We start from the raw sequence: 24649 nt of genomic DNA, 5'->3' as shown, positions 1-24649 counted from the left end.
TAGAGAGATAGTGAAGTATGAGAATATGGGGAAAAGGGCAATTCTGTTGAGGATCTGTTGGAGGTGGGACCACAGACGGATTAAATAAATTGGAAGAGAAAGAGAAAGAAGGCAGAGAAGATTTTGTGTGCGAGGACGTTCGTCTTTTCAGGAGGGGATCCAACACCTCTTGAATTGAAGGCTAGAAGCTACTGTTCTTAGTTTTCTAATTTTTCCCACTGAGTATTCTAGTTTTCTCTCTGGTTTGGTTATATTTCTTTTCATCTGTAATTCTGGGTTGAAATGATTGATTTTCGGTAAATAAAGATTGGAAGAAGTGTTGATTACCATTATTTCTTTCTTTGGTTTTATTTACTTGTTCATTCGATCTGGGAGAAGGGTAGAAAGAATCTGGTGCTTAACACTTTGGTATCAGAGTCGCAACTCTGAGGAAAACGCGCGTCATGGCCCAAAAACAATTGGAAGAGAGGTTGGAGGCTACGGAGAAAGAAATGGTAGGGCTGAAAGAGCTCTATGTCGGCCTGTGCAAGAACTTGGAGAAGCTAACCGAGAAGGTTAGAGAGAATAACATGGCTCGAAAGAAAGAAGAATCGATGTTAACTGAAGGAAGCAATCTCAAGTCGAAAGGGAAGATAGAGGAAGTCGAATCTTCTCATATTTCCAACGGAGGCAGCTTGGACAGAGGTAAGTATAAACGTTTGGAAATGCCCTTGTTTGCAGGTGATAACCTGGAATCGTGGGTCTATCGAGCAGAGCATTTCTTTAAAATTCATGAGCTCTCTGATGCTGAGAAGGTGAAGGTGGCTGTGATTAGCTTCGCCCCTGATGAAGTTGATTAGTTTTAGTGGAGTAACAACCGGAGGGCCATTACTACATGGGAAGAGTTGAACCGTAGGTTGCTTGAACACTACCGGAGGGTTGGATAAGGAAGTTTATGCACGAGTTTATTGAAAATTCGACAAGAGGGTTCATACCAAGAATATGTAAAAAAATTCATCAACTATTATGCTCCATTGCCGGACTTATCAGAGGAAGTACTGAAGGATGCATTCTTGAACGGGTTAGAACCGGAGCTGCAAGCTGAAATGGTTAGCTGGAATCCCAAAACTCTTGACGAGTGTATGAAGGAATCCCAATTGGTGAATGACCGGAACATCGCACTCAGGTTGGCCTTGAAAGAGTTGGGCCGCAAAAGGCTGAACCAGAAGATGGGCCAAATGGACAGAGGGGAATCTAGTGATAAAAGTCAGGGAAAGCCTATGGACAAACCAACCATGAAACAAATCGCATTACCTGTGAAGCTGTTAGTTCCCATTCCTGCAAAACAGAATCTTCCCATCAAGAAGGAGGCCCCAATGAAGAGACTAAGTGACCTCGATTTCAGAGAACGACTTGACAAGGGACTGTGTTTTCGTTGTAATGAAAAGTATGCCCCGGGACACCGCTATAAGTTCAAAGAAAATAGACAACTCATGCTGTTTATAGCCAATGAAGAGGAGGAAATGGAGGAAAATGAGTTAATCGAAGGAAAAGTACCTGTGGAATTGAAGTATGGTGAAGTACAAGAAAAGGTGGAACTATCGTTGAACTCCCTACTTGGTTTTTCAGCAAAGTGAACAATGAAACTCAAGGGAAAAATCAAGGACAAGGAAATGGTAGTCCTCATTGATTCGGGAGCTACTCACAACTTTATCCATCAAGAAACGGTTAGGGAGCTGAAGTTACCATTGGAACAACAAAAGAGGTTCGGGGTGGTGATAGGAAATGGAAGTGAAATCGAAGGAAAGGGTATTTTCAAAGGGGTAGAGCTCACACTCCCAAATTTAATGGTGAAGGCTGATTTCTTGGCTATGGAGTTAGGAAGGATGAATGTAGTTCTTGGAATGCCCTGGCTATGTACCACTGAGTTCATGGGAATCCACTAGCCTTCATTAACAATGGCCTTTTGGTCGAATGGAGCACCTATCGTGTTAAAAGGGGGGTGAGGGTTTAAGTTTCCTTTAAAATGCTAAGTAAAAAGTGGAATGAGGAAGATATGGGCTTCTTGGTAGATTTCCAGCATCTTGAGTTTGAAGACCTTAATGGCACGGAGGAAGGGAGGAAGGAAGAAGACTAACTTGCATTACCTGTCATGATTCAAGCACTATTAGAGCAGAACCAAGATGTATTCAGCTTACCAACTTCACTGCCCCCTAGAAGGGCAGTCGACCACCGAATAACCATTAAAGACGGAACCAATCCAATCAATGTCAGGCCCTACAAGTATGGATATGCACAGAAGGAGGAGATAGAGAAACTAGTTCATGAAATGTTGCAAGCTGGATTCATTAGACCTAGCAGGGGTCCCTACTCAAGCCCTGTTTTACTGGTAAAGAAGAAGGATGGGGGTTGGAGATTTTATGTTGACTATAAGAGGTTGAATCAAGCTACAATAGCTGACAAATTCCCTATTCCAGTCATTGAGGAGTTACTTGACGAGTTACACGGAGCTATAGTATTCTCAAAGCTTGATTTAAAGTCAGGTTACTACCAAATCCGCATGAGAGAGGAAGACATCGAGAAGACAGCATCTAGAACTCACGAAGGGCACTACGAGTTCTTGGTTATGCCTTTTGGGCTCACGAATGCACCTGAAACTTTCCAATCACTGATGAATAAGGTTTTTAAACCCTTTATACGTTGCTTTATACTTGTGTTTTTTTATGATATTTTGGTGTATAGTCCAGATGTTTCCACTCATGAGACTCACCTAGGAGTGGTGTTCAACATTCTAAGAGACAACAAACTCTTTGCTAACCAAAAGAAATGTGTATTCTATCGAGAGAGGTTACAATATTTGGGGCATTAGATTTCACACCAAGGGGTTGAAGCTGATGGGGAGAAGATCCAAGCTATGGTTAACTGGCCATGTCCCATGAATGTGACTGAATTGAGGGGTTTCTTGGGGTTGACCGATTATTATCGGCGCTTTGTTCAAGGTTACAGCATTAGGGCAGCTCCATTAACACGTTTGCTCAAGAAAAATAGTTTCAAATGGGATGAGGCTGCCACTCGAGCATTTGAAGACTTGAAGCAGCAGATGGTGTCCTGTCCGGTTCTAGCATTGCCAGACTTCAACCAACCTTTCATTATAGAAACATATGCCTCGGGAATAGGGGTAGGGGCTGCTCTGACTCAAGGAGACAAACCAATAGCCTTTTTTAGCCAAAAGCTCTCACAGCGTGCTCAAAACAAATCCATCTATGAAAGGGAATTAATGGCAGTCGTATTAGCTGTCCAAAGGTGGCATCATTACTTATTAGGAGGAAAATTCATCGTGATTTTAGACCAAAAAGCCTTGAAATTCTTGGTGGAATAGAGGGAAGTACAACCCTAATTTCAGAGGTGGTTAACCAAGCTTCTTGGCTATGATTTCGTGATACTTTACCAACCCGACTTGATAAACAAGGCAGCAAATGCCCTGTCTAGAGTCAACTTACCTTCTAAACCTGTTAGCTTATACTCCTTAGCAGTGTTAGATGTGGAACTCATATTAAAGAAGGTGGGAGAAGATGAGGAATTACTGCAAATCATTGCCGTATTAAAAGACAATCCGGATGGTAAACCAAACTACAAATGGACAAATGGAAGACTACTCTATAAAGGAAGGTTAGTCATCCCTAAACAATCGACTTTGATTCCCTCTTTATTGCATACTTACCATGATTCCATACTTGGAGGGCATTCGAGTTTCCTAAGGACCTACAAACGCATGAGTGGGGAGTTATATTGGGCGGGAACGAAGAGTGATATAAAAAATTATGTGGTCGGATGTGATATTTGTCAAAGAAACAAAACAGAATCTCTAACCCCTGCAGGACTGCTACAACCGCTACGTATTCCCGAGCTAACTTTGGAAGAGTGGACCATGGACTTTGTTGAAGGACTTCCTAGGGCAGGGGGCTTTGATTCCATCTTAGTAGTGGTTGATAGATTGAGCAAATATGGATACTTTATCCCCCTCAAGCATCCAATTTCAGCAAAGCAAGTAGCAGAAATCTTCATACAGGAAATCATCAAGCTTCATGGCATTCCCAAGTCGATTACTACTGATAGGGATAAAATCTTTTTGAATAAGTTCTGGAGAGAAGTTTTTGCAGCCGTAGGAACCAAATTAAGAAGAAGTACAGCTAACCATCCTCAAACAGATGGACAAATTGAACGTGTAAATCGATGTTTGGAAACTTATTTAAGGTGTTTTTGCAATGAGCAATCTAAAAAGTGGAATAAATGGTTGGCTTTGGCAAAATATTGGTATAACACCACCTTCCATGCATCAATAAGGACCACCCCATTCCAAGCGATTTATGGGAAGACTCCCCCACCGTTAATACATTATGGGGAAACAAAATCCAGCAATGACAGTGTTGACAACCTATTAAAGGAACGAGACTTGGCTTTGAATGCACTTAAGGAGAATCTGGAAATTGCACAAAATAGAATGAAAAAGCAGGCCGACCAGCATAGACGTGAGCTGACATTTGAGAGAGCGAGATTTTGAGAGAGAGCGAGAGCAAGATCTTGTGAACGAGAGCGAGATATCCGTACAAATTTTTCCTTTTTTTTCTTTATTTAATTATTCCCTGCCACCTTCTTCTTTCTTCCTTTCTTTCTTTCTTTCATTTTTTTTTTAATTTTCCATTTTATAAAAACAATTTCTAAAAATATTTTTTTATTATTTATAATTAAAAAAAAAAAAAAAACTCCATCAAAACCTTGGTACCAAATGTACAAAAGGAATTCAAGATCATTATTGTAAAATCTTTTAAACTATTGATCTCACTACTGTGATTAAAATTTTTGTTCTTGATATCAATAATACAGTCTTATTTATAGACTTGCATGTGAAGGTTTTGAGTGTTGATTTGATTTATATGTTCCCAAATTATTATCTAAATATGTAAATTTGAATATTGAAGTTTTTTTTACCTAACTTTTTAGATTTAGAACTATCTGATGTTATTATTTATGTCAGTGACATTTAAAAGCTTCTATACAAAATAATTACTATTCATAATATATAAAAGTAAATAGAATTATTATATCTCATAAAAATAAAAAAATGTAAATTAAATATCTCATTTATATAAAAATAATTACAAAAATCAATGTGTCCCACAAGGCAGACGTCGTCGATTTCGAGCTAGTTGTCATCATCGACTTTGAACTTGAAGTTGCTCGGGTTCTTTTTTATGTTGCTCTGGTACCTCTGCAGACGCTTCATAATATAAATATTCATTATGCTCTCCATGATCCCGACCATGTCCATGCACGTATGAAGACAAAGGACCAGCCTATGAGTCATAATGTCCTGAACCAGATGCTGGCATCATCATCATCATCGGACTAACATAATCAGTTTGAATCTACGTCTGCATCATAGGGGGCAACTCTTCCACATTATGTGCAACATCATCAAACTCATCCTCTTCCCGAATAGGTCCTCTACGTCTAGGAGCTGGTGGAGGAACAATGGGTATATCGTACATATAATGAATTTCCTCCATATAGCTTTGGTTGTCACTACATATAGCAAGAACCTGGTTCGAATCATTCGCAACCTCACGGAGTCTATGGTTGTTCGATCTCTGTGAATTATAAAATAATTAGACAATATTTAAAATAAATTTAAATTAAAAAGAATTAGATAATATTCATTTACCATACCCACAGCTGCTCCCGGATGAATGACGTAGCGCCTTGTGATATTATTATACCAATGAATATATTCTGAAGTGACATATGTGTCAAACTGTTCAAGAGAAACCCCATTGCAATAAACCTTGCACGATAGTACCATTGCACTACCAAATGTACAACTTTTTCGAACCAATCTCCAGTCCTTAGGTCAATATCATGCAGTACGGTTTAGTATTACAAGGTGATGGGACATCCTGCTGAAAATCGAATTGTCTCATCACACTGTCAGGAAGATGCCACTCACCAATGTGAAAACATATGAGAGGACTCATCGTCCGCCATATGTTTTGATCATTCGTACAAAAATAGGCAAAGTATGCATAAAAATTTTGTACGGCTCCCAAATAACCTGAAACACAAAATATTATATTAGAGAATATTAAAGCAAATACAATAAAAATGTGTATAAAATAATCAATTAGGTTCAGTGTAATGTACCTGTTCAGGTTGAAGCTGATCAAACATGTATCTATACTGGCTGATTACATGTGTGGTTGTCCTAGTCACACAAAATTTATCTCTCCACCTAAAATTTTAAATTGGTAATTTAGAATTTAAATTAACTAGATCAGTGATATAAAAATTAAATTGAATTAAAACAACATATCGAGAACCGTAGGCATGTCCAACTAACTGAGCGTCATTAACATGTTGTAGCTGTGGAGCCATTGTTGGAAATCGCTCCCAAGCCCATAGTTGAAAAAGTATGAGAGGCCCAACTATATCTCGAACCTCAGGTCTTGTTGCTTTGCATAGTTGTCTATACAACCATGCCAAGCATGCTCCACCCCACGAATACCGCCCCGCATCATGGAGGTTAGCTAACAGTGACAAGAACATCAAGTGAACAAAATGGCTTGATTTATCTGAAAACAGACTTCCACCCATCATTTGTAGTATATATACTAATGCATATCTTATGATTGTTTCCTCGTCTGCATCATCTGTGAGTTGATGAAATTGTGTTCCTAACCATATTAAACTTAACCTCGATCCTTTAATCTTGTCGACAGGTGGGGTCGCACCGAGGTACGTACAGTTGACAAACTTCTAATTAGTCATCGCACATCACTCCAATGACCGACTTACCGTCAATAGGTAACCCCAACAACACTTCTATGTCTTGTAGAGTGATAGTGCACTCTCCAACAGATATATGAAATGTATGCGTCTCGGGCTTCCATTTCTCGACCAAGGCTATGATCAGATGCCAGTCCTACTGAATAAATCCTAATCTGGCAACCTCATAGAATCCAGATGTGCGCAGTAACGGTAGTATTCGAGGGTGGAGTAGGATAGTGCGCTAGAGAACTGTCTCTCGACGCCTGCAAGATATTTCTCCAGTAGTGCGATCTCGTCATACAACAGATGATCGATGAATGGACTAGTCGTACAAAACATCGAGATCAACAGATCCTGGGTTTAAAGCCATGATCTGAAAAAAAAAATTATTTCTCAATTAAAAAAAATAATGTTCAAGTTAATTAAAAGAATATTTATTTCTCAATTAAAAAAAATATTTATTTTTCAATCAAATAATGTACAAGTTAATTAAAAGAATAATGTACAAGTTAATTAGAAGAATAATGTACAAGTTAATTAAAAAAAATAATGTACAACTTAATTAAAACAATAATGTACAATTTAGTAATCATTAATGAAAAACAAGAAAAAAAAGCTAGTAATCATTAATGAAAAAATAACAACAATAACAGAGAGAGCGAGATATTCAGCGAGATTGTAGGAGAGAGCGAGATGTTCAACGAGATTGTAGGAGAGCGACATTGTAGGAGAGAGCGAGATTGTACAAGGAAATTGCATGGCTTGTTCGAGATCAATCTCTCAATCTCGCTCTCTCCTACAATCTTTACTTTTTAAAGTGGTATTTATTAAATTCGGTTAAAAGTGAGACTTAAACCAAAATTAATATCCAAATGCATATTGAAAGAGAAAATCTTAAAAGATGAATAAGATTTTAAATAATTTTTTCTAAGCTAACTGTTCTTACAATTCACTTTTTTGTGGTCAAGAATGATAATATTGGCATTATAATCAACATGAAAATTAAATCAAACTTTGATCTCGAACAAGCCATGCGATTTTCTTGTATCTCGCTCTCTCCTACAATCTCTGAGAATGGAAGCTCCAATGGAAGTAATATACAAACCCATCTCTGAGAATCAATCTTTCGCCATTTTATTCGAACATTGAATTTATCTCAGTCGTTGCCTACGGAGAGAATTTATCACTATTTTCTTAGAATTTTTGTTATTTTGTTTGTATGTAAATCATGTTAGATGAAAGTCCATTCTTGAGCGTGGTAACTTACATAACTAAACCTTTATTTTTAGTTTAATTATATAAAAGATGGAAGTTTGAACATTTTACCTTACAGATATGTAACATCTTGAGTTAATTCAAAGTTAACACTAATTACTAACATAGCATCCATTAATGATAGTTCTTATGATTAAATTAATTAAAACTTTTTAACAACATATATATGAGAAATGTTGAGGATATGGGATGATTGCATAGGATTAATTAGACTATGCTTATCCTGATTGTGTAAAGAGCATTAGTCATGGCCGCTCTCTCCTTCAATCTCGCTCTCTCCTACAATCTCGCTATTTCTTACAATCTCGCTCTTTCTTACAATCTCGCTCTCTCTTACAATCTGCTTCACCCACTTATCTTCCTTGTTGAAACTTCAACCCTCGACAACCTTAATGTTTCTCTGTTTGTCAAAACTTCAACCATCGACAATCCTAATTTATGTATTGTTTCCAAGTTTTTGTTTGTTTGTCGAGTTCTCAACATTTGACCTCTACATTAGTCGAATCCTCAACCCTCGACTTCTAGCCTCGAACTCCCAAAACAATAATATTTCTCTAATAAGTTTCAAAACAACAATATTTCTCTAATAAGTTTTGAAAACAACAATAAAAATATTAAATGTTCCATTTTTTTCTCTCTGACACCTTTGTAAAAAGTCGGAAAGTAAGTTAATTTCCAAGTTTTCAACGGACAAATAACAACTTGTTTGAAAATAATTTGTTTTTTTTCATATGGAGTACAAATATTTCGAAATTTGATTAATCGGGAAAAACAAACTTTACATATATCTATGCATTCTTTAAAGCAAATTAAAGCAATTTATTTCCTTTTCTTTTTTTAAAGTACCACAATGATTTCTTTTTTGAAAAAAAAAATATTTTTTGATTAATTTTTATTTTGTAAAATGTTATACATTTAGTCCTTAAATTTTGAGTTTGATTTTAATTTTTCCTATCAAAATGCTACAACTTTACCCATGACATTTAAATCAATTTGGTCCCTACATCTCGAGGTTTACATTTTTTATCTTAATTTTTTCACTAAATACTCACTTTCCATATTTTGGAGTTAATTTATGTTAATAAATTAAAAATTGTTAAAAAAAACTTGTAGTTAATTAAGTTTAATTATTTCTATTGTTTTTAAAATTAAATTTAAAATTTTACTTCTAATTATTTTTAATTAATTAATAGAACTTGACGTCAATAATTGAAAGTAAGTATTTAATGAAAAATTGAGGTTAAAAATGTAAAATTTTGAAATTCATTGACCAAATTGAAACAGAACTCAAATCTCAAAGGTAAAATTATAACATTTGAAACTTAATTAAATTGAAACAAAACCAGACACCAAATAGAAACTATATCAAAAGATTTAGGGACAAAAAAATGTATAATTCTTTTTCCCCCCTTTTTTTGGGCTTAATTAACATTTATTGCCAATTATGTATTCAAAATGAAAAAGTCTACCTGGAATATCTGCTTTAAAAGCAAGTCATTAGATTGTCATCTATTTGGAAGTTGACTTTTATTTACAAGAAATACAAGTGCAAAAGTCAAGTGTTATCCCTTCAAACCAAGAAATAATAGTAATAAAGTATGTCCAATGTTTAGATCATAAATTTAAAATAGTACGTAAGATCAAATTATCAATAAATACGTAAAATTTCATAAAAATTTAAACATCACTTTAATCTTATTTTAGTTCATCAAATTTATACGTGGAATTTCCTACCTTGACATCTAAAAAAACAATAGGTGTTAAGTTACCTTATGGTTGACTATCAATTTTTTTATTTTATATTTTTGTGTAATATATATAGATAGATAGAGGAGGAAAAGACATAAAACCAGGTTATGACATTAAAATGTGTAAAAAAAAAAGTTATTAATTATTGGTTAAATTATAGAAGTAGATTTTAAATTTGAGTTTTATGTCTACTTAATATCTCAATTTTTTAAGGTGTCTAAATTTCTTCAACAATTTTTTTAATAGTTGTCTAAGCTTGTTAAAAAAACATTAAAATAATAATGATAGTTCTCTAAATTTTCAAGTGTTTTAGTAGTTTGATAAAAAAAACATATCTTCTCTGATAAGTCGTTGATAATCTTAGTTAAAACGAGTGTAACTCCATTGACATTAAAATGCATTAGCACTCGAATCTCTCTATCTACCCATTGTTGTATTAGAAGAACTCTTGATAATCTTAAGATTTTGTAAAATTTATTGATCTATAGATAAAAATTTAAATGGGTTTAAATCTTATTTTGATCTATAAACTTTGAATAATGTTCTATTTTGGTCTCTAAACTTTTAAAAATACATATTTTAGTATTTGAACTTTGAATATTATTTTATTTTGGTTCCTGAACTTTTAAAATGTTTGTTTTAGTCTTTAAGAGTTTAAAAAAATGTTTATTTTGGTCTTGAATATATTAAGATTTTGTTAACTATTTAACAAAATGACAATGTGACTTGTATTTTTGGATAACTAGGCTAGTAAATAAGTTAATTGCGCTAAAAAATCTAGAGTTTCAAATTTTGAATGAGGTGATAAAGCATAAGAATTTAAAAGATATTTTTAGTTCAAAATTTTGGTCATTCAATATTTTGGAATGTTGATTATTGCTGTTGAAACGTTAACATAATTTTAATAGTAGGACTAAAATAAACACTTTTCAAAGTTTAAGGACTAAAACAAATGTTCTTGAAAGTTCAGGGATCAAAATAGAACCGGATTCAAAGTTCAGGTACTAAAATAGGATTTAAATCGATGTAAATTTTATACCACGAAAGCTTAAATATTTAATTTTGTGAGTGTTCTACAATTTTTAAAAGTTTTAAAGAAAAATTATTTTAAATGATAAAACTGTTAAAAATATTTACAAATATAGAAAAATATCACGGTTTATTTGTAATAGACCATGATAGATTACTATTATATACATATAGGTACATATAGTAGTCTATCGCAGTCTATTACTGATAGACGTTAAAATTTTGCTTTCTCACATAAATATTTGGATTATTTTTGTTCTATTTCAAAATAGTTCAAATTTAAATACTAAATTTATAATTGAAAAGAAAAATTAAGAACTAAATTGACACATAAGGAAGAGACTAAAACTCAAAGTTAACATTCTATGTTTAGTAGTGTTTGCAACTTTGCATCTAAAAGAATATCCACTTTGTTAAAGCTTAAAGGGAAATGCTTTAGGAAAATCCCATGGCTTTCAGGCACAGAACAGCGATGCATCAGAAAGATTTTGGATAATTGTTTCCAAATACATCCATTAGTGAGAGCAACCAAAGCATTTGAGCCAATAATCTCTCACATTTCCCCTCTTCTGTAAATCGTACGATTCTTGAGAAGACGGGCGAAGTGTTTAACATCTGGAATCACTCCGAAGAGACTTTTCAATGATTGTGAAACTCTGGACGAGAAACAGCAGCGTCAAAGGAATTTTCACTACTTGGGGTTGGGGCCACCAGCTGGATTGCCTCTGTTTGCTGCTGTTTTTGTAGCCGTATCTCTTGCTCTTCCCCTTGCCTTCTGCCGATGACTCTGGATCTGGATATGCTTACAACCAGGTAGTGTATTTCTGATTCCTGTTCTTCCATTACGGAGTTTTGTTCTTTGTTGCTTTTGCTGTGGTGGGTTTGGACCGATTTGAGAGTTTGTGGCCCTCCTTCGTTTTGTTCTGTAGATTGAGAAGTGGTTAAACTTTTGTTTTGAAGAATGGTGAACTGAAATTGTGACTTGGGATTTCCTTTCCTATGAGGCGGAGTTGCCGTCGAGGACTTTTGTGATCAATATGATTGATCAGTTCATCAATTTTGTCATTCGGCCGCCCAGGTATTTTTTCTGCTACGCTTGCCAATTTCTTGAGCTACTGAGCTGGTTTATTGAGCTACAAGTGAAGTGACGATTATTCTGCAGTTGAGATCTTGTTTGTTTCTGAGGCCTATGAGCAGTGGAAACACTCAAATTAGTCTTTATACTGCATTTTTTTCCTCATTGTACATTTTGTTATATATTTTTGCCGTACAGGGCGGATTATAACCCTGATCAATATTTATGGGAGAAAAACTTCACTCTCGCGGGCAGAGCATACCAACGACAGGATTTGGAGGCAAGTATGGACGGACAAATTCTTTCGTAAATTTGAAGTTGTTCCTTTTTTTTTTTTTTTTTTTTTTTTTTAATTTTTAAATCTTATTTATTCCTGCCTATTGAATGATATCCATAATCCTTCCATATTAACAAATTTTGCCAATGCAGCTAAAAAATTCAAGGGGCCATACCTTGCAATGCAGTCATTATTTGCCTTCATCTATTCCTGAGGATACCCCTCTGCCTTGTGTCATCTATTGCCATGGTAACAGGTACTTGCATTTGTGGAACAATTTACAGTTGGAAAAGATTCCGGAATCTGATCATTCTCTGCATTGGAGGATTTCCTTGTTCTATTGCTTTTCTTTAGTAATATTGGTTTTGGACATGGTTTTGACAAGTGACAACTTGTCCTTTTTTTACTCTTTGTGGTGATTCTATATGATTTCGGACATTCTATGCTAAGAATTCTTAACTAAGTTTATTCTTGGGGAATTATTCAGTGGATGTCGAGCAGATGCTAATGAGGCTGCTGTCATACTTCTTCCATCAAATATTACCGTTTTTACGCTTGATTTTTCGGGTTCAGGCTTGTCTGATGGAGATTATGTCAGCCTTGGTTGGCATGAGGTATGCATCTATTAACCATACATCATGGTTTCAGTTAATTGAGGTTCTGAATCTGAAATATTTTGAAATATGATTTCAATGATGAAAGAGAGATGACCTCAAGGTTGTGGTGACATACTTGAGAAGCAACAAACAAGTATCCCGTATAGGTCTCTGGGGAAGATCTATGGGTGCTGTAACTAGGTATGTTGAGTCATATTTTTTACCATGCTGTCATCAATATATTGTATGCCTTGATGTTTTAATTTGTCATGAAATTGATCTTAGAGCGAGAGTATGAAGTGTACATTCTTTAGCTGTATTCATTTTAGTTTGTTCTCTGCATCCTTTGTCTATTTTGTCCTCATCTTTTGACAGATGATATATTGATGCAATCGTGCTAAATCACGGTTTTGTACTTCTTGGCTGCCACGTGGTAGTGGCTTGAACTTGTATGTGAGGGAATTCTGCAACTTTTTTCAAGTTAAATATAATTTATTTCCAGTAACAATGTTTATTTTTAAAATAACACCTTCAATTTATTATATCTCATAATATAGATGAAATTTGTACCCACTAAGGACCTTACGGATGGTGCCCTAAGTAAAGGAAAGTTTACTTGGTTTAACATGAGAGAAAATGTTGTTCATAAATCATACTCTTATCCATTGTTTTCTTGTCGCGAATTAGTTGTTAGATATTTCAAAATTCATGGGAGTTGAGAGGCTTGGTAGAGTTTTCAAACCACTTTCCAACTGTACGTGAGACAAGATTGTTGGCATGGGGCAACTAAACTGTCCTATTTGAGCTACCCAACTAAACCGTCCTATTTGAGACACTGATTATCTGGTCCCAACTTAAGACATTGATTATCTTATGGGCATTTATTACCTGACTTTTTTTTGTACTATGAGCTTGGTTTGATCCTCTGGGATTTGAGTCTGTTTCTCTAGTTCGTGATAAAGCCCATTTCCAACCCCCCACCACTCATGGCTAAAAATCTGCCTTTGTACATCCTTCCATTTCTCTTAATAAAGGCTCGGTAAAATCTGCATTGGTGAAAGCAAGCACTATTCTGTTCTGGAAGGATGATGGAAGGGTGTTGCTTTAAATCAATGGATACACCCAATTGACAAGTACTTCTGATATTACTGTGGTATAGAGATGTATCAGACTTGAAGAAACTCCCATGGCTGTCAACTTCCTGCTAACTAGGAGGCTACAAAGATAGCCATTTGAACTTTTAACTTTAAATTATACGTCGAAAATGATATCCAACTTTGAAAGAAGAGTGAACAGAAATTCCCTTGACCTCTAATGCTAGCCTCCAAACCCTCCATAAATTGGAGGGTTTTCTGGGAATACTCTAAATGGAAAAATCTTCTTAGGAGTGAAGGGAACTATGATTGGTGTTCCTTCTTGTGTAGTGTTCTATGTGGAGTCTCGTGTAAAAGCCCTCTTCTTTTGTAGCAATTTGAGACCTTTTTTGTACCTCTTTTGGTTTGGTGAATCTTGCCTTGTTCTTTCATTTTATTAGTGAATTTTGTTTCCTTGGTTAAAAAAAGTAGAAGAAAAAGAAGAAAAAACCTTGCTGTTTCACTTCTTTAGTACATCCATTTCTCATATTTCTGTGAAAAAAAGATGTTCGGTGAATATTTAAAAATTTAACGGTCTGGTTTGGTTTCTTTTTTTTTTTTATCTTTTTTTCAGTTTGACTGGAATTTATGATATTTAAATTTTTTAGGATGTATTCAATTACCTGAAGCCTTCTGTGATACAATGCAGCCTTCTTTATGGAGCTGAAGATCCTTCCGTAGCCGGAATGGTGCTTGACAGTGCCTTTTCTAACCTTTACAACCTAATGATGGAACTAGTTGATGTTTATAAGATCCGACTACCTAAATTCACGGTACAACCTCTACCTTATGCCACTTTTCACTAACTAGTTTCACCCATCTGCATATTTCATTGGACGCTGCTAATTGTGTCACACTAATTACTGAGAACTATAGCTGTAACAAATCTGCAGAAGTGAACAATTGTTCCTTCTTCTTCTTCTTCTTCTTCTTCTTTTTTTTTTTTTTTTTTTTTTTTTTTTTTGTAAAAGTAAAAAACAATCACTAGTGAAAAAAAAGATCGTGGAGTGATTGTGATAATGCTTGAGGCTTTGGAGACAAAGAAAAGGAGTTGGATCTTTAAATTAGACCTAATGAAATCTTATGATATGGTGGGTTTAGAGTTTTTATTACATGTAATGTAAAGAAAAGGCTTGTAGAAAGGTGGTACTACTATTTAAATTTGTGCTAGTTGACGTGAGCAGTTCCAGGTGGAGTATTCTCTACATGTCTTTTCAGTAATTATTCGACTGTCTGTATTAATTTGGATTGGGAGTGCTTCCTTTAGTCCATAGATAGGGAAGATATTTTCTGTCTATTTGTTTTGGCTTGTCCCCGGTTTACCTTTTTTTGTGTTAATTAAATTATATGCTCCGGAGTGTTCCTTCTAGAAAGATATGATGTACTAATGGTGACATAATGTAAACTTGATATGCCAGGTAAAGATGGCTGTTCAATACATGAGGAGGGTAATTGAGAAGAGGGCAAAGTTTGATATCATGAATCTTAATTGCTTACAGGTTTGTCTGACCCATTATTATATTAGAGCTTGCTAGATTGGCTTCTTCATTTATATTTATCTGGTCGTGCCAATTATTTTACTGGGAGGATCTGTCTTCAAAAGTTTGCCATTGACCCTACTTGAACATGAAGCAGAGTTATTTCATTGCAGTGCAGTACGTTTATGTATGAAACCATTTTTTGAAATGCCATCAGGTGACCCCAAAAACTTTCATTCCTGCTTTGTTTGGGCATGCTAATTGTGACAAGTTCGTTCAACCTCATCACTCCGAACTCATCTATAATTCATATGCGGTACTGTCCAATTTTGAAAGAATTATACTTTTTAGCTATAGGATTAAAAATTTCTCATTTCTGATTCATTTTTTCTTTATAATGCAGGGGGATAAAAATATTATTAAGTTCGATGGGGATCATAACTCGTCAAGACCACAATTCTATTATGACTCGGTTTCTATTTTCTTCTATAATGTTCTTCATCCACCCCAGTTACCTTCCGCTCATGCAAGCAAACTTGAGAAATATTATGATTTAGGGGATTTGAAGATTGGGGCTGATAAGGATGAGGTAAATTTCTGTCTTGATGCCAGAGTAGTACTATTTTTTATTCAATATATATTGTCTTTTATTCATATGTTATTCCTATTGTTTTTGAAGTTTTGATTCCATGTCCATGATCAAGTTTTGATACCGAAAGTTTGTCACTAATTTATGCAACTACAACACTGACATGATTACTGTCTTCTTGATATCTCTTAATTCTTAAATTATGTAATAGCTTATTTCATAAATATTGTTAGCAGCTGTAAAATCTTAAATTATTTAATAGTTTATTTCATAAATATTGTTAGCAGCTGTAAAATATTTTACTGTTAGGAATGTTAGAGAGTATCAAGAATGTTGGCAATTTGCTAATGAGTTCATTTACTAGCAATTTGGAGAATATAAACATATTTCGTTCTTTTGGTTTGATGAGACTCCTAGGTCTCTAGGCTAGTCCCTCTTTGGCTCATTTTGGGAGGATTGTTTGTTGGCTATTAATGGACTTCTTGTATTTATTCATTTATTCACCTGAAACTTGGTTTTCAGATTTCAAAAAGAAATTATTAGATTATAGTTTAGATAGAGTTAGGGAGATTGAGAAAGAAGCAAAATTTGGAGAGTTGAGTCAGCGGTGTTTTTTAATTCTTTGGTTATAATTTATTTACTGTTAGTATATGTATAGATATATTTTTTAAAGCATTTACTGTTAGTATTTTAATACCTATTATATATTTTCATTATTCAGTACTTGAATTTATAGTGTCTATCAGATTCACACAATCTCCAACCTTTTGATTTCCAGAATCTAATATACGAGATAATATCAAGGCTTCGCTCTACTGGAAATGATGTTGCTGGTTCATCTTCGGCTCCTAGTGTTCCAACCACGAAATTTGTTGGTGACCTTATTTCTGAAATTCCTCCAGTGATAACAGAAATTGTATGTCTTAAATTAATTGCCATCTTTTGACCTTTCCTTTACCCATTGCTTAACGTTGTGATTGTGATGTATTTGTGATGTCTGCTGTAGGATAACATACCTAATGACTATAGTACAATTAACAGTGATGAGCCATCACATCTGCAGGTGATCTTAATTTACTGTCATTGAAACTTGAAAGTGGTTTTAATTTTTAAATCTTCTTGCTTATTGTTTCTGGGATTGATATTCAATAATCAGTATCCATTTCTAGCATTTGCATCTTATAGTTTATGCCTCTGCACCTTAAAGAAAAAAGGTCATTAGTGCAGGCCTTGCCATTTGTCATCTTTTAACAGGGGTCTGTAGTTTCAATTTGTAGGACCAGCTAGATGGTGAAACTGAAGAATGTTGCTCGTACACGAGTTCGAATAGAGAAAGCTGGGGAAGATGTTCTTCCCTTGGCGGCAGTGAAGAAGAATCTTCTGCTGCTTGTGTGGTTTCTAAGAACAAATTTCAGGTTCTCTCCCCATCTGATGAATTTAATCCTGTTATGATCAAAATCCCATTTCTTAGGAATAGAATATCTATATCAATGGGCATTAAATCACCTGGCAATTTTTTGGTTTTTAGTCTGATACCTTGTTAGAGAATGGGTGAGAAGGATTTGATTTCAGTGTTCAGCTTCAAGATAGATAGTTGCCAGTGTTGTTTTTCTGTATGCATGATATTCCATTACATATGATTGCAGGAGACTTTTGAAGCATTTCCAACACCTCTTCGAAGCACACAAGGAAAACCATCTGATTCGTCAAAAGATGAAAAGAAGAAGAAAAAGAAGAAAGTTGCGACCTCTCAGTCTCAGAAGCAGAAGAAATCGAAAACGGAGAAACTAGAAGCCCTTAGTAGACACCTTAGGCTTTGCATTTTAAGGCGAGTACATCGTTGAAGATGGCCATTTATGGTTTACACTGTAGCATACCCACAACATTGTAAAATGTCAGCCGTCGTTTCTTTAGATTAAATTGTAGCTTCCCCAACCCAACAACATATGGAACAAAGTTGGCAGTAACCATTAAGATTCTTGTCTTAGTAAATTAAATTGCCCTGTGCGAGTGTTTATATCATTTTGTGCTTCGATTACTTCATCTTCATGTTGGAGCTATAACAAATTTTAGAAATTGCAGATGTGTTGGATCTTTAAATTAAATGGATGAGGGAAGATTCAAAATTTGGTTCGAACTTGAATTCTCTGAAGTTCTATCTGGTAACATACTCCCTATCTGCATTCTAGTTTGGACTCAACAGGCTAGATTTTTCATTTAATATCTTATAATGGATTTATAACCTGCACGAGCTTAACATAGATTTTCCTTTAAGGTTTGGTATTGGATTGAAACGATACATTTCAAATGGAAGGGGAATGTGGATTATATCGAGAAAATGCAAAGATGAGTTCAACTCCAAACAATTCTCCAAGACTAAATATTGGTCCAACCCGGATCATCGATATAATCATCATGGTTCACCAAATATTGGTCCTACTCAGGAAAATATTTTTGTGCCGAGATGTGATATGATACACATGTAAAGACTAGCAAAACTATAACAAGAGTTAACCGTGGAAGAACGTGTAAAGAAGGAACACTAGGACTAAAACAACCTTGTTGTTTAGTCTAACTGGTCGTCGTCCCCTATCGATATTCCAGATGAAGGATCGAACTTTTCCCTGGCTGGAAAAACAGCACGTGATTCCTTGTGAGTGGAGTTTAAGCTTGACTCCAGTATCTGATGTGCAAGTATCATCTCTGATTTGGAAAATGCACCATCCCTGTACTGTCTTTGCTTCTTTACTGGCCTTGGACTCTCATTTGGGGAGCTATGGCAACCAGAATCTGGTGTCAATGGTTCGTGATGCGACGATAAAGAATCATCAACAGAGACACTCTTGGCTTGGACACGTTCCTTTGATGTTTTCTCTTGGCGAGGAATCTCGGATGTGGGAGCAGGTGTTGGTGGGTCGTTTTTATCAGTTTCTGGGCACTTATCACCAGAAGCAGGAGCCGTAAAGGCAGAGGCAACAGGGGCTCCTGAAAGAACCCCACTAAGTTTTTGTTGCTCTTCAATTATCTTCTTCAGGTACTTGCCTTGAGCTTCAATCCGTAATTGTAGCTGTCTCTGAACCTGCATACCATAAAACAATCAGATGCTTGTGGAAATTTAGGCTGTTTCAAAGCTCTGTCCTGCATCAGTTAGAGACATCACATATGGCTTAAACCAAAAGTTGAATAGAGAATAACTTGAACATACCTCCAATTGTTCATGCAGTCGCTTCTGGACCTCCATCTGCAGTTTAAGTGCTTCAGTAATTTGCATTCCCCTGCAAATAGAAAGAACAAATAAAATAACGATGAGTTTATTTACTTGTCCTTTTAATCAGGTGGTGACAGAGTTTAGGGTTAAGCCCATCAAAAAGTCAGTTACCAACTAAGAGCAAGAATGGTGCCTGTTTCTAAATTATATTTACATCAACTTTCAATATAACACAAAGCTGAATGAGAAGTGTATGGCTATTAGATCTACTTACGACGAGCCATCAATGTTTGCTAGTATGTCACCAGAATCCTTCTTGTCAGCCTTTTTCCCTTGCATCAACAATACAACGGGTGAATGACTTGGTGAATTTCACTAGACATAGCGTCATGGCTGCAAATTTTTGTGCGCATAAAGATGGAAAATGAACAATTGGGAACTAGATTCACTTACCATCAGATGAAGAGTCGGGAAGGTATTTTGCGAGTCGATATTTCTAGAGGGATCCAAGAAGACATCTTAGAAAACAAATTTTATGCATGCTAACATAAACTTAACTTATGTAAGAATAAGAAAAAAAAAATCTTAATTCTGTGAAAGTTCACAGTACCTGTAGGTGGCTTTTGACGTGGTATATTGTTAAACCTTGAACACCCATTACTCTAAGGACACCTTTGGGTGTAGCACCTAACAAAGAGATGAAACATGCACACATAAATATGGTTTGACATCATTTGTTAGCACACAAGTTCAAGATAATCTACCCTAGCTGCAAATTTACTAGAGTTCATCATGTTTTACTCTTCCATTCCCTATACTATTTACAAAAGTATGCTTCTCCCTCCTCGATTAACAAACTGGGCATGATCAATAAAAGGCTTCTACAAGGAGGAGGATTATGTATGTAGAAAAACACCCCCTCAATGTAAATTTGCATAATTACTTTTTTCTTAAAAAAGATCGAGAGATGCATCCAATTTATTATGTCTATTTTCATATGTTTGTTTATTTTATTCTGCACAAGAACCTAACACTTTCATTTATTTCATATGAACAGGAAGGGAAAATTGGTACAACTTGCCAACAAATAACTAGCCCTATCCAATTGTTTGAAATGTAAAAATATGACGAGTTAAATTTGGTATCAACAACAGTCATTTTCATTTATATTATACTATATAATAGACATATAATATAAATGAAGATGCTAAACTATAAAGCCACAAGAGGTGAGTTTACTCACGATCTGGACCACCAAGTTGTGCCACTGCATTAACAAATCGTTCGTGAAGATCATGTGTCCATCGCAGTCTCTGCTTTGAGGCCAAATTTGGGTTGTTGCTGGTATTATTTCCATTTGTGGGGTCCATCGAGCAGGCATCAGAAGGTATATGCTGATCACGAACTAATAAGTTGTTTTGAAGAAAGCTTGAATTATGAGCACTCTGTTGTTGAAACATGTCATTTACCTGTAAACAATAAGCAACCGAGTCTAAATGAAGAAAAGATGACTGAGTTCAACAACAGAGCATCATGATGAATTCAAAATCTGAAGAAAAAGTGACTTATGATAGAGATTCATGATTTTGCTAACATATACTATTCTCTGCTAAGATCAATGACAGAAAACCTTAGAACTTGGCAACTTTATTGGGTTTAATAGGTCTCAGAGATGTTTGGATCATTTGCTCTTCAGAGGGGGCACTCTTCCTCAATCAAACCTATACCCAACAACATAAAAAATGTGGTATCTGGAGAATTTATATGCAAATTCGGCAGTAATTAGCAATGGCCGAGCAAAGAGCGTGGTATCAAGAGAGGTGTCAGTGTCACCCCCAGAACACTTCTCTTCACCAAAGAAAATAGATTAGAATCTGAAAAGACCAATTGTTAATGATAATAAAAAATATGCCAAAGAAACAGATGCCTATTCGACACTGATTGGTCCCCCCAAAAATTCAATTAATCAAATCAATGTAATCTTGAAAAGAATTAAAACCAGCGACATGGATACTTGAGCATCAGAATAACTCCATTTCGTTTTCATTAAGAAGCTTTAGAAGAACACGGACCTCGTTAGTTATTCCCTTCAAAGGTAAGTAACCAATGCTTCAATCACTCAAAAGAAAGAAACAACGCCCCCCCATTTTCCAATCGGTAATCACATACAAGCCCAAAACTGATTAAGAAGAAAACCCTCCAAAGAATAAACAAACCAAACTAGCCGAATCAAATACCACGACTTAAAACAAACTTAAAAGCTACAAAAAAATTAACTAGTTGGCATTACAACAAGCGAAAGAGAAAAGAAGAACAATGGACTGATAAGAACAGAACCAGAAATGAGAAACCGTTGGCTAGGGTTCTAGGGTAGACAATCAGGCTTAGTTAAATTCTAGAGGACATGGATGGGGGTTAAAATTGAAAACTTAGCCATTGCAAAGCATAGAAACAACTTAAACTAGAAACCCCATATGAATGGAAGATAAAATTATAGGTTTAGAGAGGGAGAGAAAGAGAATAAGTAGGTACCCAGATCTAAGACCGCATCCCCCAATATTGGGATGGCGCCATTTGTGAGTGTCTTGAAGCTTTGAAAGTATGTAATCTTGTGGACAATCAAAGGAAGAAGAAGAAGAAGAAGCAGAAGAAGAAGAAGAAGAAGAAGAAGATAAAACTGGATTCTCTAGTGGGTTGTGACAGTTAAACAAATGTAATGGCATCTGATTCCTTCCTGTCTCTCGGTTTCTGCGTCAAAGAACAGTGAGTGTGATTTCTGTGGAAGTTGAAATGGAAAGAGTGAAAGAGGAAGTTGTTCTGTGACTGTGAGAGCAGTCTCATCATCAGCAATTCAGCTTTTGCCTGATGCGCTTTATAGGAAGGAACCCAAAAACCGGTCCGTTTCGAAGTTTGGGTAAACCTCTTATCTCTTCTCCATCACTCACCTTTCGCCATTTCATAACTCTCAATTCATTAGAGATAGTCTTAAAACTAATTCTAAAACAAATTTAAATAGGTTAAATTGCAATATATATATATATATATATATATATCAACCACTTAAAATAGCTTTTAATTGAAAAAAATTTTAAAAGTAGAAAAATAAAGAAATTTTTTTATACAAATAGTAAAATTTAATTATAATTGTGATGACATTGTTATCAATGTCTATCACTGATTAACGCTGATCGAAGTCTATCAGTGTCTAGTAGTCATAGAAATTGATACAAGTCTATTATTGAGAGAGGTTGATAGAAGTCTATTAGTGTCTATCAATATATATATTACAATTTCTGTAAATAGTTTGATATTTTTACTATTTGTAAAAATTTCTTCTTTTAAAATGTATTTTAAATCGTTTTTACCAAAAGAGTTTAAATAAACATGATTTTTTAAAAAAAATATTTAATTTTTAAGTCAATTAGAACAATTCCTAAGAAGTTAGAATTTAATCTAGTTTGATAAAACTTTATAAAAAATCCTTGTAGCTTAATAAAATTTTCATAAATAGTTCCCACACAGGTTTTAAGAAGTTAGAATTTAATCATTATAGTTTGATAAAACTTTATAAATAATCTTTATGGTTTAATAAAATTCTTGTAAAATAGCTCCTACAATAGGGACTATTTATGAGAGTTTTATCAAACCATAAAGATTAAATTCTAATTATAAATTATATGAACTAAATTCTAACTTATTTTTCAAATTATAGGGACCAAATTTGCAATTAACATTTTAAAAATAATAACTTGAAAATAAAAGGTCCATGTTTTTCAAAATAGTCATTTTTATTTACTCTTTTGATAAAAATTGTTTGAAATGAACTTTAAAAGTATTTTAAATATTTTTTTTTGAGTGATTGTCAAACATTCATTTTTTTAATTAACTTATTATCAAAATTAAATACTTGATAAGTTAAACCAAACACGTCTTAAGTTTGTCAAGTAACCATTTGACTTTTGATTTTTAGATTTTAAAATTTATGGTGTCAACTTTACAATTTTTTTTGCTATATTTTTCATATTTTTCACCTGAACATTTCAATTCTTACCCATATTCTAACCACAAAAATAAATTTAAAAAATGATTTTTTTCCTTTTTTTTTTTTTTTTTTTTTTAAGATTTGAGGTGATTTTTTAAAACATTCTTAAAAAATAGATAATGAATTTAAAAAATCAACCTAATTTTCAATAAATGATTATCAAGAGACATAAGAGACGAGATTTATATTTTAATCTAAATAGCAACCTTTTATACATGTCTGTTTATCTACATTGTCCAATTACTCTCTAATTTTCTTTTTTTATAATTATTTGATTGGTTGAAGTTATACCTGGATAGAATACTAATTATCATTTTAAAAATCGATTTTCGATCACCTATTTTATAGTAGTTGAACTAAAAAGGTGAATATAATATTCTACTAGAAATTTGCAATTGAACCATAAGAGCGTTTGCTCACTTTTTGGTTGCTGGTTAGGCCAAGTTGACAATCATTTCTTGGACCTTTGGTTTAAGGAATCCAAAATGCATTTGAATTGTCTTTTGAGGTTACAATAAAATGAAAACTCTATAATCCAAGAAATAATTAAATAAAGTTGATTTGTTGGGATAAAATGAAAATATGATGATAAGCCATTAATTAAAAGATCAGATGTTCAAATCCTGAACTTCAATCTATTGCTAATATTTGGGATGCATTCTCTATCTCTGGTTTCAAAGGTGTCGATAATTCGATTCTTTATTCCACAATGATTGAACTCAAAAATAAATAAATTAACTTGTACTTATTCATAGTACTTATTTTCATTCCATTTTTCGATTTGAAAAATTAAAGTTGAGGAATTCTTAATTCTAATTTCTACTTAAATAAAATTCTCATCCCATTTCAAATGGAGCTTGAAAAAAATCTATATCAATCTTTAGAAGTAAAACTAATGTTTATGATGTCGATGTCGATGGATGTGTCATAGTCTCGATTTTAAAGAACGTCGATGGAAATATCGATAAAACGAAGATGTTGATGGATATTTCTAAAAAAAATTATAAAAACCAAAAAGGAAAATATTCTCCTTGAAAACATTGTTGAAAACCCAGTGAAGATTTAATGTTGCAAATAATTTCCTCCATAATTCCAAAGAATAATGACATTCAAAGAAGATATGTTGGGGGCCTATTGTAAAAAGAAAGAAAAGAAAAAAGAAATGATGGGACTCTCTATATTCTCATGAACCACCTTATACCGCCCCTCCCCACTACTAGCCCTTCTCCAATGATGTTGACCCCTTCTCCCCAAATCTAATCTATACCTCTTCTGTCCAACCATTATGCCCTCGCCCAAACCAGTCTCTGTATCCATAGATCAAAAAGTCTTCTCCATTGAAGATGATTACTGTTACAGAACCTTTCGCATCCGATTGACTGATACTACCAAAGATC

General features: G+C 34.4%; 2 protein-coding genes across 5 annotated transcripts; one reads left to right on the top strand and one right to left on the bottom strand.

Annotated features, from left to right (window-relative positions):
* Positions 1-11235: 11235 nt before the first annotated feature.
* On the top strand, positions 11236-18102 carry LOC120073301. 3 transcript variants are annotated; one of them, XR_005480723.1, is made up of 14 exons: positions 11236-11667; positions 11784-11932; positions 12128-12209; positions 12359-12462; positions 12694-12820; positions 12909-13003; positions 14585-14708; positions 15354-15434; positions 15631-15729; positions 15817-16002; positions 16781-16918; positions 17009-17065; positions 17267-17417; positions 17649-17728. XR_005480723.1 is itself a non-coding variant. In XM_039026054.1 (14 exons), exons 2-14 carry the CDS (start codon positions 11892-11894, stop codon positions 17844-17846), a joined length of 1470 nt encoding a protein of 489 aa, XP_038881982.1. In that variant the 5' UTR covers positions 11237-11667; positions 11815-11891; the 3' UTR covers positions 17847-18102. The 3 variants fall into 3 exon arrangements, 2 of the variants coding, with proteins under 2 accessions (XP_038881982.1, XP_038881981.1); XM_039026054.1 differs by having other exon boundaries at positions 11237-11667; positions 11815-11932; positions 17280-17417; positions 17649-18102; XM_039026053.1 differs by having other exon boundaries at positions 11237-11667; positions 17280-17417; positions 17649-18102.
* A 201-nt stretch (positions 18103-18303) lies between these two features.
* Positions 18304-22162, bottom strand: LOC120073302 (myb family transcription factor PHL7). 2 transcript variants are annotated; one of them, XM_039026057.1, is made up of 7 exons: positions 21743-22162; positions 20454-20679; positions 19821-19897; positions 19664-19706; positions 19485-19542; positions 19208-19277; positions 18304-19081 (listed from the first exon to the last, which is right to left on the bottom strand). In XM_039026057.1, exons 2-7 carry the CDS (start codon positions 20668-20670, stop codon positions 18569-18571), a joined length of 978 nt encoding a protein of 325 aa, XP_038881985.1. In that variant the 5' UTR covers positions 20671-20679; positions 21743-22162; the 3' UTR covers positions 18304-18568. The 2 variants fall into 2 exon arrangements, with proteins under 2 accessions (XP_038881985.1, XP_038881986.1); XM_039026058.1 differs by lacking the exon at positions 21743-22162 and adding an exon at positions 20841-20931.
* Positions 22163-24649: the final 2487 nt, after the last annotated feature.

Source organism: Benincasa hispida, chromosome 3 (assembly GCF_009727055.1).
Source record: "Benincasa hispida cultivar B227 chromosome 3, ASM972705v1, whole genome shotgun sequence".
Lineage (NCBI taxonomy): Eukaryota > Viridiplantae > Streptophyta > Magnoliopsida > Cucurbitales > Cucurbitaceae > Benincasa > Benincasa hispida.
Note: the sequence above shows the minus strand (reverse complement) of the source record. Positions and strands in the feature narration are given on the sequence as shown.

Bases quoted from the DNA above. Each gene is read 5' to 3' on its own strand.
- LOC120073301 (XM_039026054.1), top strand. From the start codon at position 11,892: ATGATTGATCAGTTCATCAATTTTGTCATTCGGCCGCCCAG. The intron at 16,003-16,780 runs GTAAATTTCTGT...TTTGATTTCCAG, and splicing joins TTGGGGCTGATAAGGATGAG to AATCTAATATACGAGATAAT. The intron at 17,066-17,279 runs GTGATCTTAATT...TTCAATTTGTAG, and splicing joins ATGAGCCATCACATCTGCAG to GACCAGCTAGATGGTGAAAC.
- LOC120073302 (XM_039026057.1), bottom strand. From the start codon at position 20,670: ATGTTTCAACAACAGAGTGCTCATAATTCAAGCTTTCTTCAAAACAAC. The intron at 19,707-19,820 runs GTACTGTGAACT...GGATCCCTCTAG, and splicing joins ACGTCAAAAGCCACCTACAG to AAATATCGACTCGCAAAATA. The intron at 19,278-19,484 runs GTAAGTAGATCT...TTCTATTTGCAG, and splicing joins GCAAACATTGATGGCTCGTC to GGGAATGCAAATTACTGAAG.